The sequence below is a fragment of the Balaenoptera acutorostrata genome, chromosome 19, assembly GCF_949987535.1.
Source record: "Balaenoptera acutorostrata chromosome 19, mBalAcu1.1, whole genome shotgun sequence".
Taxonomy (NCBI): domain Eukaryota; kingdom Metazoa; phylum Chordata; class Mammalia; order Artiodactyla; family Balaenopteridae; genus Balaenoptera; species Balaenoptera acutorostrata.
Window position 1 is genome coordinate 56,326,338 of NC_080082.1, and position 12,231 is coordinate 56,338,568.

Here is a 12,231-nt window from a genome sequence, read left to right on the forward strand (position 1 = left end):
CTCTTGGTAGGGCAAGAAGCTCCCAAACATCTGCCCCAGCTGATCAGCTCCTTTTCAGAGGAAATGGAACGGAGGGATTTCAGGCGCTCGGTGGCATCCCCTCCCTCGGCCTCCTGTTTCCCGCCCTCGTCCCTACACGCTGGGCGGCCTCACCAGCTCCCCCGGGCAGTCCAAGGAATGTGAAGAGGTAGGTGGGGGTGGGGAGGAGCGGGAGCCGCCGGGGAGAGACAAAGGGGCCGAGTCAGAGCCAGAGACACAAAGACGCGAGGAGGCTGGGAAGATAGAAGTGGGACAAGGACACGGGGAGGGACCAGCGGAGTCTGGAGGCCCGATCCTAGCCCAGCCCCGCAGGGCCAGCGGAGCGCCGGGGGTGGTCTGTGCTGCCCCCTGGCGGAAGGCTGCGGTAAGGAGACGGTGCGGACCAGATGCAGGAGAGGACTGGGGAATGCAGGGAGCGAGAGAGAGAGGTCAAGAGAGACGCAGAGAGAAACAAGAGATACCGAAAGACACAGAAACCCACAGAGAGACAGAGGAACAGAGAAAGACAGAGATAGAAACATACAGAGAGACACAGACGCAGAGAGAGACACAGATGCAGGGAGCGAGAGAGACAGAAACACAGACCGAGAACAAAGTCAAAGGGATGGAAAGAGACAAGGAACCAAGTGACACTAAACACAGTGATAGAAAAAGACACCAGGAAGAAAGAGACCAGAAACACTAAGAGACACGGAAACGTGAAGACTGAAAGACCCAGAGATAAACACAGGGACGGAAAAAGAGAGGCAAAGATAGACACAAAAACAGAGACACTAAAAGAGACAGAGAGAAATCTAAAAAGAAACGACTCCCAGAGTCGCAGGCAGAGATTGAAAAAGATGAAGATAGGCTGAGATGCGCACAGACCTGAGAGACAGTGGCCCCGGGGCGAGAACTGGGGAAGTCTCGAGGCGGGGAAGGGGGTGGGGTCTCAGCGTGGGGGCGTGGCTCCAGAGGGGCGGACCTATGAGAACCCACGTGCCTCACGCGGGTGTGACGAGACGGGCAGGACTAATACTGAAGGGGGCGGGGTGGGGTTAGGACTTTGGGCGGGACCGAGGCCAGGGTAAACTTAACTCCTGGGAAGGGGCGGGGCAGACTACCTGGAGAACGAATGGGAGAGGTCGTGTTGGAGGGCGGGGCTTCACGGAGGCGGGACGTTCGGAAGCCCCTAAGCGTGCCCCGTTAGACAGGGGGCGGGGCGCGAGGGCAACCTCTGGTGTAAAGGGGCTTGGCTAGAACACTAAGGGGCGGGGTTTGAACGCTAAGAGAAGGCAAAGATAGAATTCTGGGACAGGGGGCGGTGATCAAAGAATCCTGGGAGGGGCGGACAGAGAAGCCTGGGGAGTAGCGGGTGTAGGTAGAATCCTAGGACAGGGAGGGAGAGGAATGCTGGGGGGCGGGGCGGGCGTGGAATCCCAGGAGGGGGCGGGGTCAGACCAGCATGAGGGGGCGTGGCCCGAACCTAAGAGCGGCTCGGCGCCCGGGGGAAGAAGGGGGTGGGTCCTGTGACGTCAGCGAGTCCGAAGCCAGAAAGAAGCTGGGGGCCGGGGGGCGCTGAGCCGGGAGAACCGGACCGCGAGAGCAGAGCGCGGCGGGAACCAGTCGGGAGCCGAAGCCACTCAGGCACCTGCGCGTCTGCCCAGCCGATTGGCGCACGCAGAGTGGCCCGCAGGCCCCCGCCCGGGCCCAGTCCCTCCCGGGCCCCCCATGGCCCGGGACGCAGCCCTCCCGCCGTCGAAATTGTCGCCGCCGAAGCTGCCGCTACTGCCATTGCTGCTGCTACTGCTCCGGGAAACCGGTGAGAGACCGCAGGCGCCTCCCCGCCGCGCGCGAACCCATCCCCTTCCCTACCCCCAGCAGGAGGGTCGCGATGATGAGGCGAGACCACCCCCCTTTCCGTCTTCCAGAGTTGGGAGTCTGAGGCCCGGGGAGAATTGAGGGCAGGGAGCCAGATGCCGAGGTCCTCGAGAGGGGCGGGGAGCTCGGACTTTGGGTCCCCTAGAGGGCCAAGAGTGATAATTCGGGCGACCTGGGGAAGGGCCTGCGAGCTCCAACCCCGAGCCCGAGAGGGCTAAAGGCTCTGACTCCCGGGCCCCAGAAAAATTAGGGGCTGAGGGCTCTATCTCTTGGGTCCCAGGAAGAATGAAGGCTAAGGGCTCTGTCTACCGGGGTCTTGGTAGAATTGGGGGCAGGAAGGGCTCAAACTTGTGGGTTCCAGATTGTGAGCAGGGGGCTCTGTCTCCTGGGTTCCAGACAGAATTGGGGGGAGGGGAGGGCAAAAGGCCCTGTCTCCTGGGCTCCAGATTTAATTGTGGGCATTGGAATGTCTCCTGAGATTCAGACATAAATGTGGGCAGAAACCCTGACTCTTGGGTTATAGATATAATTAAGGGCCGGAGGCCCTGTCTGGAAGCTGGAGGCTCGGTCGGCTGTGTCCCAGGTAGACTAAGGAGGCCGAGTCCCGCCGGCTGGGACACTTCCCTTTCCTTGCGAGCCGTCGGCGGGGCATCCCTGGGGAAGTTTTCCGGGTTTCACTTTCGCCGAGCCAGGGCAAGGCGGGGGCGGGCGCTCTCCTGACTCCCGGTCCCGGACTCCCGGTTTCGGGACCTTATCTTTCCTCTAGTCGTGCCTTTGTCCTAGGAGCCGCAGCGGGAGGTGGACGCGAAGAGACGCCGCCCTAATCCGCTGTCTTTCCCTCTGCTCGGCCCACTCCCCACCTCCCCTGGGGGAGGGGTGCAGCCCCGGGAGAGGGAGGGGATGGGAGGAAACAGGTGAAGGAGGCTCTGGCCCCGCCCCTTTGCAGGTGACCCGGCTGTTTATTACCAGTTAGAAACTCAGGATACTGGAGTTTCCCAAAGGTTTGCCAGAAACTACGGAGGGAGCTTGCGGGACCCCTGGTCTTTTTTTCCCAGCATGTGTCTGAATTGTCTCCCAGCTTTGACCCAGAAGTGTGTACTGACTCTTCCATCGCCTGCTTCTCCCTCTGTGTCAGAGATAGGGAGATAAAGTCAGAACCTGCCACCTCTGTGAGAATGCTCAGAATCCACCCGACCTTGTGCCAGACATTGACTTGGTGCATGATCTCATGGAAGGCTCTTGATCACCCTGGGAGACAGGTCCAGTTCCTGTTCCCATTTTGCAGATGAGGAAACAGGCTTAGAAAGGGCAAGCCACTTTCCCAGGGTCTACAGCCAGTCTGCAGACTTCAGAGCCTTTCTTGGCTCTGCCCCACCTGGTGGGCTCCAGAAAGTGCCTCTGAGCCTCCATTTCCTCCTTTGGAAAACAGAGATAATTCCTTCCCTGCGGGGCCATTGGAGGGATTTAGAGGTCCCACTGGTCCCCGGGGGGAAGCTCTTAGCACCTGAGGAGGAGGTCTTCCCCTTTCCTGACCCTCCATCCTTGTGCCTTTGCTCTCTGCTCTCCTCTCTGCGTCTCTCCTTCCCACCCTCCCTCCCTTTCTCCCTCCCTCTCTTTCTCTCTCTCCCTCCCCTCCTTCCCTCACTTTTCTCTTCCCGCTTCCTCTCTCCATTTCTCACCCTCTCCCTCTGCTCCTCTGGCTCTCTAATCTCTCTCCAAGCTCTTTCTCTCCTCCTTTCTTGCCCTCTCTCTCTCCTTTCCATCCATCTCTGTCTCCCTGTCCCTGGCTCCTCTGCCTTCCCCCTCCTTGGCCTCCACGGAATGAGGGTGCACCACCTGGGCTTCCTGCTGTGGCTTCCCTCCCCAGTCCTCCCAGCTTTCGCTGCTCATCCATGTCAGCCAGGCAGCCCCACGGTAGCGGAGGGGGATGGGAGGAGAGGGGCCTGCCGGCCTGCTGTCTCTTCTTGTTAGGGAAGGGGAACTGGACAGGGGAGAAGTAAGGGTGGGTCTGCTCACATCCTAGGGGGAGGAGAGGGGAGAGAGGGATACAGGGAATGGCTGGAGATACAGGGATGGGGACAGAAGCCAATAGAGGGAGGGCATCAGAAACAAATTTAGGGATGGGGTCAGAGACACATACAGGAATGGAACCGAGGGATGGGGGAATGAAATACAGCCACAGGGATGGGGTAGTGTGGGAGGGGGAGCGGGTTGGGGGGAAGGAGCTGGAAGGATGTCTGGATAAAGGCAGGAACAGCATAAAGAGAGAGACAGAGGTTTGGTGACAGGCAAGGGGCCCAAAAGACCCCAGCCAGTCAGTGACAGCGATGCTGTGACCCAGGGAGGTCGGGGCACAGGCGAGCCTCAAGGCCAGCAGTGTGTGGGGGCCACGGGGAGTGGTGGACACGGGAGGGACAGGGAGTTGGGCACTCTGGCCAGCTCCCCCGCTTCTGCCAGGGATGCTGTTACATTTTTAATGTCCCGGTGATGCTGAGAAATGGAGCAGGAGGGGGAGGAGAAGAGGGGACCCAGTAAGATGGCCCAGCAAAGAGAAAGTATGTCAGAGGTGTGGAGAGACATGCAGAGATGGGGAGACCCAGGAGGCAGAGAGAGCTGAGGGTCAGAGACACCGAGAAATGGCAGCCCTGAGAGATGGAGACCAGAAACCTGGAGAGATTAGGGACCCCAGGAATCGGTGCAGGGAGCCAGATTCCAGAGACTAGGAGACCCAGACCCAGAAAGACCCAGACCTCAGATGTTGGAGATACAGAAGAAAAATAATATGAGAACAGCTAGGATTTTTTTGGCCTGGTGAAAATGATCTGAAATTGATTGTGGTAATGGAGGCACAAATCTATGAATTTACTAAGAGCCATTGAGCTGGACACTTTATTTTTATTTATTTATTTATTCATTTTTGGCTGCGTTGGGTCTTCGTTGCTGCATGCGGGCTTTCTCTAGTTGTGGTGAGCGGGGGCTACTCTTTGTTGAGGCGTACGGGCTTCTCATTGCGGTGGCTTCTCTTGTTGCAGAGCACGGGCTCTAGGCATGCAGGCTTCAGTAGTTGTGGCACTCGGGCTCAGTAGTTGTGGCTTGCGAGCTCTAGAGCGCAGGCTCAGTAGTTGTGGTGCCCGGGTTTAGTTGCTCCGCGGCATGTGGGATCTTCCCGGACCAGGGCTCGAACCCGTGTCCCCAGCATTGGCAGGCGGATTCTTTTTTTTTTTTTCCTGTTAATTTTTTTTTTTTTAATTTTATTTTATGGCTATGTTGGGTCTTCGTTTCTGTGCGAGGGCTTTCTCTAGTTGTGGCAAGCAGGGGCCACTCTTCATCGCGGTGCGGGGGCCACTCTTCATCGCGGTGCGCGGGCCTCTCACTGTCATGGCCTCTCCCATTGCGGAGCACAGGCTCCAGACGCGCAGGCTCAGTAGTTGTGGCTCACGGGCCTAGTTGCTCCGCGGCATGTGGGATCCTCCCAGACCAGGACTCGAACCCGTGTCCTCTGCATTGGCAGGCAGATTCTCAACCACTGCGCCACCAGGGAAGCCCAGCAGGCGGATTCTTAACCACTGCGCCACCAGGGAAGTCCCAAGCTGGTCACTTTAAATGGGGGAATTGTATGGTATGGGAATTGTATCCCAATAAAGTAGTTAGAGAGAAAGACAGACAGATAGACACAGAGAGCAGAGACCAGGGACTCCTGGGAGACACACAGGGGGCAGACTCGGAACCCTAAGAATCAGAGACAGAGACACAAGAGATCAAAGAGACAGGACCTGCAGGAGGAGGAGGCCAGAGTCTCAGAGACAGAAATGTTTTGGTGTAAACTCTACACTGGGCAGATCGGTGGGAGTGGGGTTCTGTCTGAGGGGCTTGACCAGGAAGAGATTCACCCCCAGAAGTATCAGACCCCACAGGGGAAACCTTCAGGGGGGTCAAGCCCCTGCAGAAAGGCAGGGAAATCTCAGACCAGGGAGGGAAGGGGTGCCCCGAGCTGAGTGATGACCACGATCAGAGAGGTGGGCTGGGGGAGGGAGGTGCCGACATGCGGGCCCAGGCAGACAGCCCCATATCCTGGCTACCGCAGCTGCTCACCCCCTCCTCAGACCGGCTCCTGGATGTCGGCTGTGAGGGTGGGCACTGTGATTAATGCAGTTAATTAATTGACAAGGTAGCTGAGGCAGCAGCTGAGGCCAGCGCTCCAAGCACGCTGGCCTTCAAGGGTCTGCTGGAGTCTGCTGCACCCCGTGGTGAGAGGGCAGGTCATGATGCGTTATTGGTCTGGAGGGCGTGAGCCAAGCCTGGAGGAGCCAGCCAGGCAGGGACCCAGGAGTCTGGGCCCCCAGCCGCTTCCTCTCTGCCTTGATTACCCTTCCCCAGATCTCAGGGTCTCAGGCTATAAGTCTCTGCACCCCCCCCAGATGTTTCCCCTGGGCTCACACAATGCCCTGGGCAGCCCCGACTCTGCCACCACAGGAAGCCTGCATCCCAGGGCCCAGGCAGAGGAAGCGTGTCTGGGGACCCAGCTGACACTTCATGAAGCTGTCACCAGCCTGGCTGGCCAAGGGAAGCTGAGGGAGGGCGGTATTCCCATGGCCACACTCTCCCCCGCTGTGGTGCTGGTCACGTCCTGGCCAAGGTCAGGGCACAATCACCTGCCCAACAGCGTGCTGGACACTAGGGTCCGAACTCCAGGCCAGCCTTCCTCCTGGCATCATTTCTCCTGCCTCTGCCTGAAACGCAAAGCATCTGGGCATTAGCCCACACTAACCCCGTCCCCCTCACCCCCACAGCCAAGTCAGCCTCCGTGTCCCAACCGTTCCAACTTCCGAATGTGCTTGCAATCTGGTTCATCCTCCATCCCCACGACCCTGACTCCTGAAGCCCGACCCACTCCATTCTGAGGGATTTTTCTAAAGCACAAACCTAACCCTGTCCCTCCCCCTGCCTATAACTCTCTGTGGCTCCCCAGTGCCCCCAAGAAAAAGCCCAAACTCTAACTCAGCCTCAGCCTGTATGATCTAGTGCACTGCTGATTCCCCGTCTTCACCTTTATCGAGCTCTTACAGTGTGCCAGGCACTGTTCTAGGCTCTGGGGATACAGCAGTGACCAAGACAGACGAAGATCCCTGCCCCCGGCACTGATGTTCTAGTGGGGAAGAGACATCAGCTGCTATGAGGAAATCGAAGCAGGGCCAATGGAGTTTCTGTTCTCATCATTAAGGTGGTCAGGGAACACCCCAGAGCAAAGATCCGAAGGGAGGGAGGGAAGGGGAAGTGTTCCAGGATGAGAGAATAGCAAGTGCAAAGGCCCGGAGGTGGGACTTGCCTGGCACGTCTGAGGAACAGTGAGGAGGATGGTGTGGCTGGAGCAGGGTGAGCCAAGGGGAGAGGGTGAGAGATGAGGTCAGGAAGAGGATGGGCACAGGTCACGCAGGGCCTTGTGGGCCGCTGTAAAGACTTGAGCTTTTTTCTGAGTGAGGAGAGAGCCACAGCAGGGACCTGATCTGCTGTAGCTTCTCTGGCTGGGTGTGGGAACAGACTTCAGGGGCAACGGCAACCCTCCCTGGGAGGATGACCCAGGGGAGAGACGCCACTGGCTTAGACCAGGATACAGGCAATGCAGGGATCAGACCTGGTCCGCTTTGAAGATATATTTTGAAGATGGAGTTGACAGGATTTCCTGATGGATTGCATGGGTGGCGTGGAGGGGGGCGGTGGTGAGAGAAAGAGAGGAGTCAGGGATGACTCCAAAGCTTCCATCCTGAACCTTTTACTGAGGTGGAAATACCTAATAAATGAGCCATTAACCCCACAAGGGCTGAACCATCCTATCCATTCATTCAGAATGAGACACTTAGAATGGGGATTGTAGAGCCATGGGATTTTTTTTTTTTTTTTTTTTTTTTTTTTTTTTGGCTGCGCTGGGTCTTTGTTGCAGCATTCAGGATCTTAGTCTTGGGGCATGCATGCAGGATCTAGTTCCCCAACCAGGGATCGAACCCCAGCCCCCTGCATTGGCGCTGAGTCTTACCCACTGGACCACCAGGGAAGTCCAAGCCATGGGATTTTAGAACCTCATTCATTCTGCAAATATTGAGCGTCTACTAGGAGCCGGTCTCTGTTGCAGACGCTGAGGGTGAGCAAAACCAGGCAAAGAATTCCTGCTCTCAGAGAGCCAAGAAGGTCATGAAAATCTGCTGTGTGAGATGGGGAGAAAGTGAGGTGCAGGGTGAGGGAACGAGGGCCAGCTAGTTGGAGAGAGGAGGGCTGTGTGGCCATCGGGGACAGATTATTGGTGATGAAAGAACTTGCGGAGAACCTTGCCCCACAAGAAGCTAAAAGTGGGTTTTTTAAATTTAATTTTTATTTATTTATTTATTTTTGGCTGCGCCACGTGGCTTGCCAACCAGGGACTGAACCTGCGCCCTCCGCAGTGAAAGCACAGAGTCCTAGACACTGGACCGCCAGGGAATTCCTAAAAGTGGGGGTTTTTTTTAATCCTCTGAAGCAACCAGGGCCACTCTAGATGCAGGAGGGCAGTCTCCCTCAGAAGAGAGGATTGAACCCAGGTCACAGCAGTAAAAGCACCGAGTCCTAACCACTGGACCGCCAGAGAACTCCCCAGAAGAGGAGAGGTATCTTGCAGCCACGATGACTTCCTTAGGACAGGAAATCTGAGTCCCAGAAGGGACCCAGCGACCCAAAGAGGGGTGTGGGGCTCTGTGGGCTGTAGCTTGGCTTCCCTTGGAAAGGGTCTCCTCCTCCAGGAAGCTCTCCTGCCCCTCCCCTCGGCTGGGTCAGGCCCCTGCTCTAGGTCCAGCCCCACCCCTTCAGTCTTTCCAATGAAGTGCTTGGTGATCACTATCTGTACAATATCTGTCTCGCCTCCTGAATGTCAGCTCCTAGAGGACAAGCACGTGATTTGTCCCGACACATCTGTGGTACCTGCCCCCAGAACAGAGCTTGATATTTATTCAACAGGTTGTTTTTTTTTTAACAGTATTGATTGAGCACCTACTATAACCAGGCCCTGGTGTAGGCTCTGGGGATACAGTAGGAAACAAGACAGGCAAATCCCTGTCCTCAGGGGCTGACCCTCTAGCACCCAGGGCCTGCGGGTTGAGTCACTGTTTTTTGCCCACTGGTTGGCATAGTCTGGGAAAGAAAAACTGGCGGGAAGGTTCCTACCATTCATGCCCTTGAAGTCCTAAATCTTCGCTTTAGCCAAGTCCTTCTCCAAGTGAAGAACCCTCAATGGCTCCCACTTACCTCAAGAAGAAAACTTAAGCCCTTGGCCCTGCCCTACTTTGCTTCTGCAGCTCACACTGGCCTGGGTTTTTCCCTGACGGAGTGCCCTTCCCTCCTCACCCAGCTAGAAAGGGGCATAGCCTTTGGGGACCCTTGTCCCATACTCAGTGCCTTTGGGGGCCATGTGGGTAATGGTTCCTGGCACCTTGAGGGAAGGGGGCGGCCCTTCCTCAGCTCCACCTAACTGTTGCCCCCAGAGCCTCACATCCTGATTTTTGTCTGGATTCGACCTTTAATCTCCAGACCCTTCTGTGCTGCTTGTCCGCTTCTGGAACGATGTTATGTGGGCCAAAAGTAACTATGTGGGAGAGCCGGATTTGGCCTGCAGCGGATGGCTGGCCGCCTCTGCTTGACTCCTCTGCCCTGCCAGCCCTGTGAGGAGCTTACAGGAGAAAATCATTTTAATGGAATTGTCACAAGGGACCCCGCAGGGCTGCTTAAACATCCCCATTTCACAGATGGAGGAAATTAGGCTCGAAACAAGGTCCCCACTTGGAAGGGGACAGAGCCAGCAGGAAGCCCCCAGCCAGATGCTCCGGGGGCCCACACATGACACTCTGCAGTTCGGTCCCGCCGCAGAGGAGGAGCCCATCTTCCAAGGTGGCACCCTTGGGTTTGAGTTGCAAGATATATGTGGGGCTTCCACGAGATGATGTCTGCATAACACGATGGCCTTCACTGGTGACTTGTTTTGAGAAGTGCCTGGGACGGGTCCTGCCCAAGGGGCTGCCTTCTGCTGGGGACCCTCTCACTAGGGTCCCCTGTTAATTTTCCCTGGATTCCTGTGTGAGGCCAGCGGCGGCACACGCTCCTTCCCTCACATCTCGGTCGGAGACAGCTGGGCATGGGCCTTGCCTTGAGGCTGGGTGTCGAGGGCTACTTGTAATTACACTTACCTGGCTATATTTATTTACCAAGCACTGATCTTGTGTTTCTGGGGGCCCTGTGTGCCAAGTACTCTACAAACATCCTTTAATCCTTAAACAGCAATCCCTAGGAGATGGACACCATTATTACCCCCCTTTTACAGCCGAGGAAACTGAGGCACAGAGAGGTTAAATGACTTGCCCAACGTCACACAGCCAGTAAGTTGCCGAGCCAGGATTCAAACCCAGGCACTCAGTCACCATGCTGTACTGCCTTACACAGCAGAGAAACATCTTTATTCTGGTTTTTATTTTTTTAATTTTTTTATTATTATTTTAAAAATTTATTTATTTTATTTATTTATCTTTGGCTGCGTTGGGTCTTTGTTGCTGCGCCGGGCTTTCTCTAGTTGCGGTGAGCGGGGGCTACTCTTCGTTGCGGTGCGCGGGCTTCTCATTGCGTCGGCTTCTCTTGTTGTGGAGCACGGGCTCCACGTGCGTGGGCTTCAGTAGTTGTGGCACGAGGGCTCAGTAGTTGTGGCTCGCAGGCTCCAGAGCGCAGGCTGAGCAGTTGTGGCGCACGGGCTTAATTGCTCCGCGGCATGTGGGATCTTTCCGGACCAGGGCTCGAACCCGTGTCCCCTGCATTGGCAGGCGGATTCCCAACCACTGAGCCACCAAGGAAGCCCCCAATTTTATTTATTTATTTTTTTTTTTTTTTTTTTGGTCACACCGCGCGGCATGCGGAATCTTAGTTCCCTGACCAGGAATCAAACCCGTACCCCCTGCAGTGGAGGTGCAGAGTCTTAACCACTGGACTACCAGGGAAGTCCCCTTTATTCCAGTTTTTATTAACAATCAGAAAACAAAAGATAAGCTGAGAAATAAAAGCCGTACTTTCAGACAAAAACTGGTACGCAAATGCTCACAGCAGCTTTATTCATAATTGCCAAAAGGTGAAAAAACTCAAATGTCCATCAACTGATGAACGGATAAACACAATGTGGTCAATCCACACAATGGACTATTACTGAGCCATAAAAAGGAACAAGGCACTGACCCATGTTACAGCGTGGGTACACCTTGAAGACATTATGCCACGTGAGAGAAACCAGACACAAAAAGCCACATGTTGTATGATTTGATTTATGCGAAATGTCCAGAAGAGGAGAATCTATAGAGACAGAAAATAGACTAGTGATTGCTAGGGGGTGGGAGGAGGGGAAATGGGAGTGACTGTTTAATGGGTACAGGGATTTCTTTGGGGGATTATAAAAATGTCCTAAACTGGATTATGGCGATGGTTGCACAACTCTTGTGAATATATGAAAAGCCATTGAATCGTACTTTATTTATTTATTAGTATAACTTTTTAAAAAATATACATAAGATATAGACATTTATTTATTTACATACTTACTTATTTTGGTTGCGCCAGGTCTTAGCTGCGGCGTGCGGACTTCTTAGTTGCAGCATGCGAACTCTTAGTTGCAGCATGCATGCGGGATCTAGTTCCCTGACCAGGGATCAAACCCAGGCCCCCTGCATTAGGAGCACGGAGTCTTACCCACTGGACCACCAGGGAAGTCCCTGAATTGTACATTTTTAATGGGTGAGTGGGAATTTTATCTCAGCAAGGCTATTTTTAAAAAAATAGGCACAGCAACTACTGAGCCCGCGTGCTGCAACTACTGAAACCTGCGCGCCTAGAGCCCGTGCTCTGCAACAAGAGAAGCCACAGCAATGAGAAGCCCGCGCGCAGCAGTGAAGACCCAATGCAGCCAAAAAATAAATAAAAATTAAAAAAAAAAAAAGGCACAGAGGGCTGTAGGTTTTATAGAAAGGTGAGAGAAAGTATTATTACTGTGTAGGGAAAAAAATGAAAACTATCCTCACACTTTGAATTTTTTTACAATTTCTTTTGGGATAGATTTAGGTTTTTGTTATTTTTGGAGGATTCTTTTTTCCCTCCAAACATTTGATAATGAAAAATTTCAAACATACACGTGTCAGCTGGAAGAATGGCCCAGCAGCCTCCCTCATCCCCTGCCCCTAGACTTGACAAAGGGTCACATTTTGCCACGTTTGCTTCGTCACTTTATCGTTTTTGTTGTTGTTGTTTTTGATGAACCATTTGAGAGTACATCGCAGATATGAC

General features: G+C 54.6%; 1 protein-coding gene across 3 annotated transcripts in view; it reads left to right on the plus strand.

Annotated features, from left to right (window-relative positions):
• The first annotated feature begins 1,548 nt into the window (after positions 1-1,548).
• Positions 1,549-12,231, plus strand: part of NECTIN2 (nectin cell adhesion molecule 2) — a 29,226-nt gene continuing 18,543 nt past the window's right edge. For all 3 annotated transcript variants that reach the window (XM_007168114.3, XM_007168116.3, XM_007168115.2), the window contains exon 1: positions 1,549-1,840. In XM_007168114.3, coding sequence (XP_007168176.1) covers positions 1,750-1,840 — 91 coding nt within the window. In that variant the 5' untranslated portion in view covers positions 1,549-1,749. The remainder of the gene's footprint in view (positions 1,841-12,231) is intronic.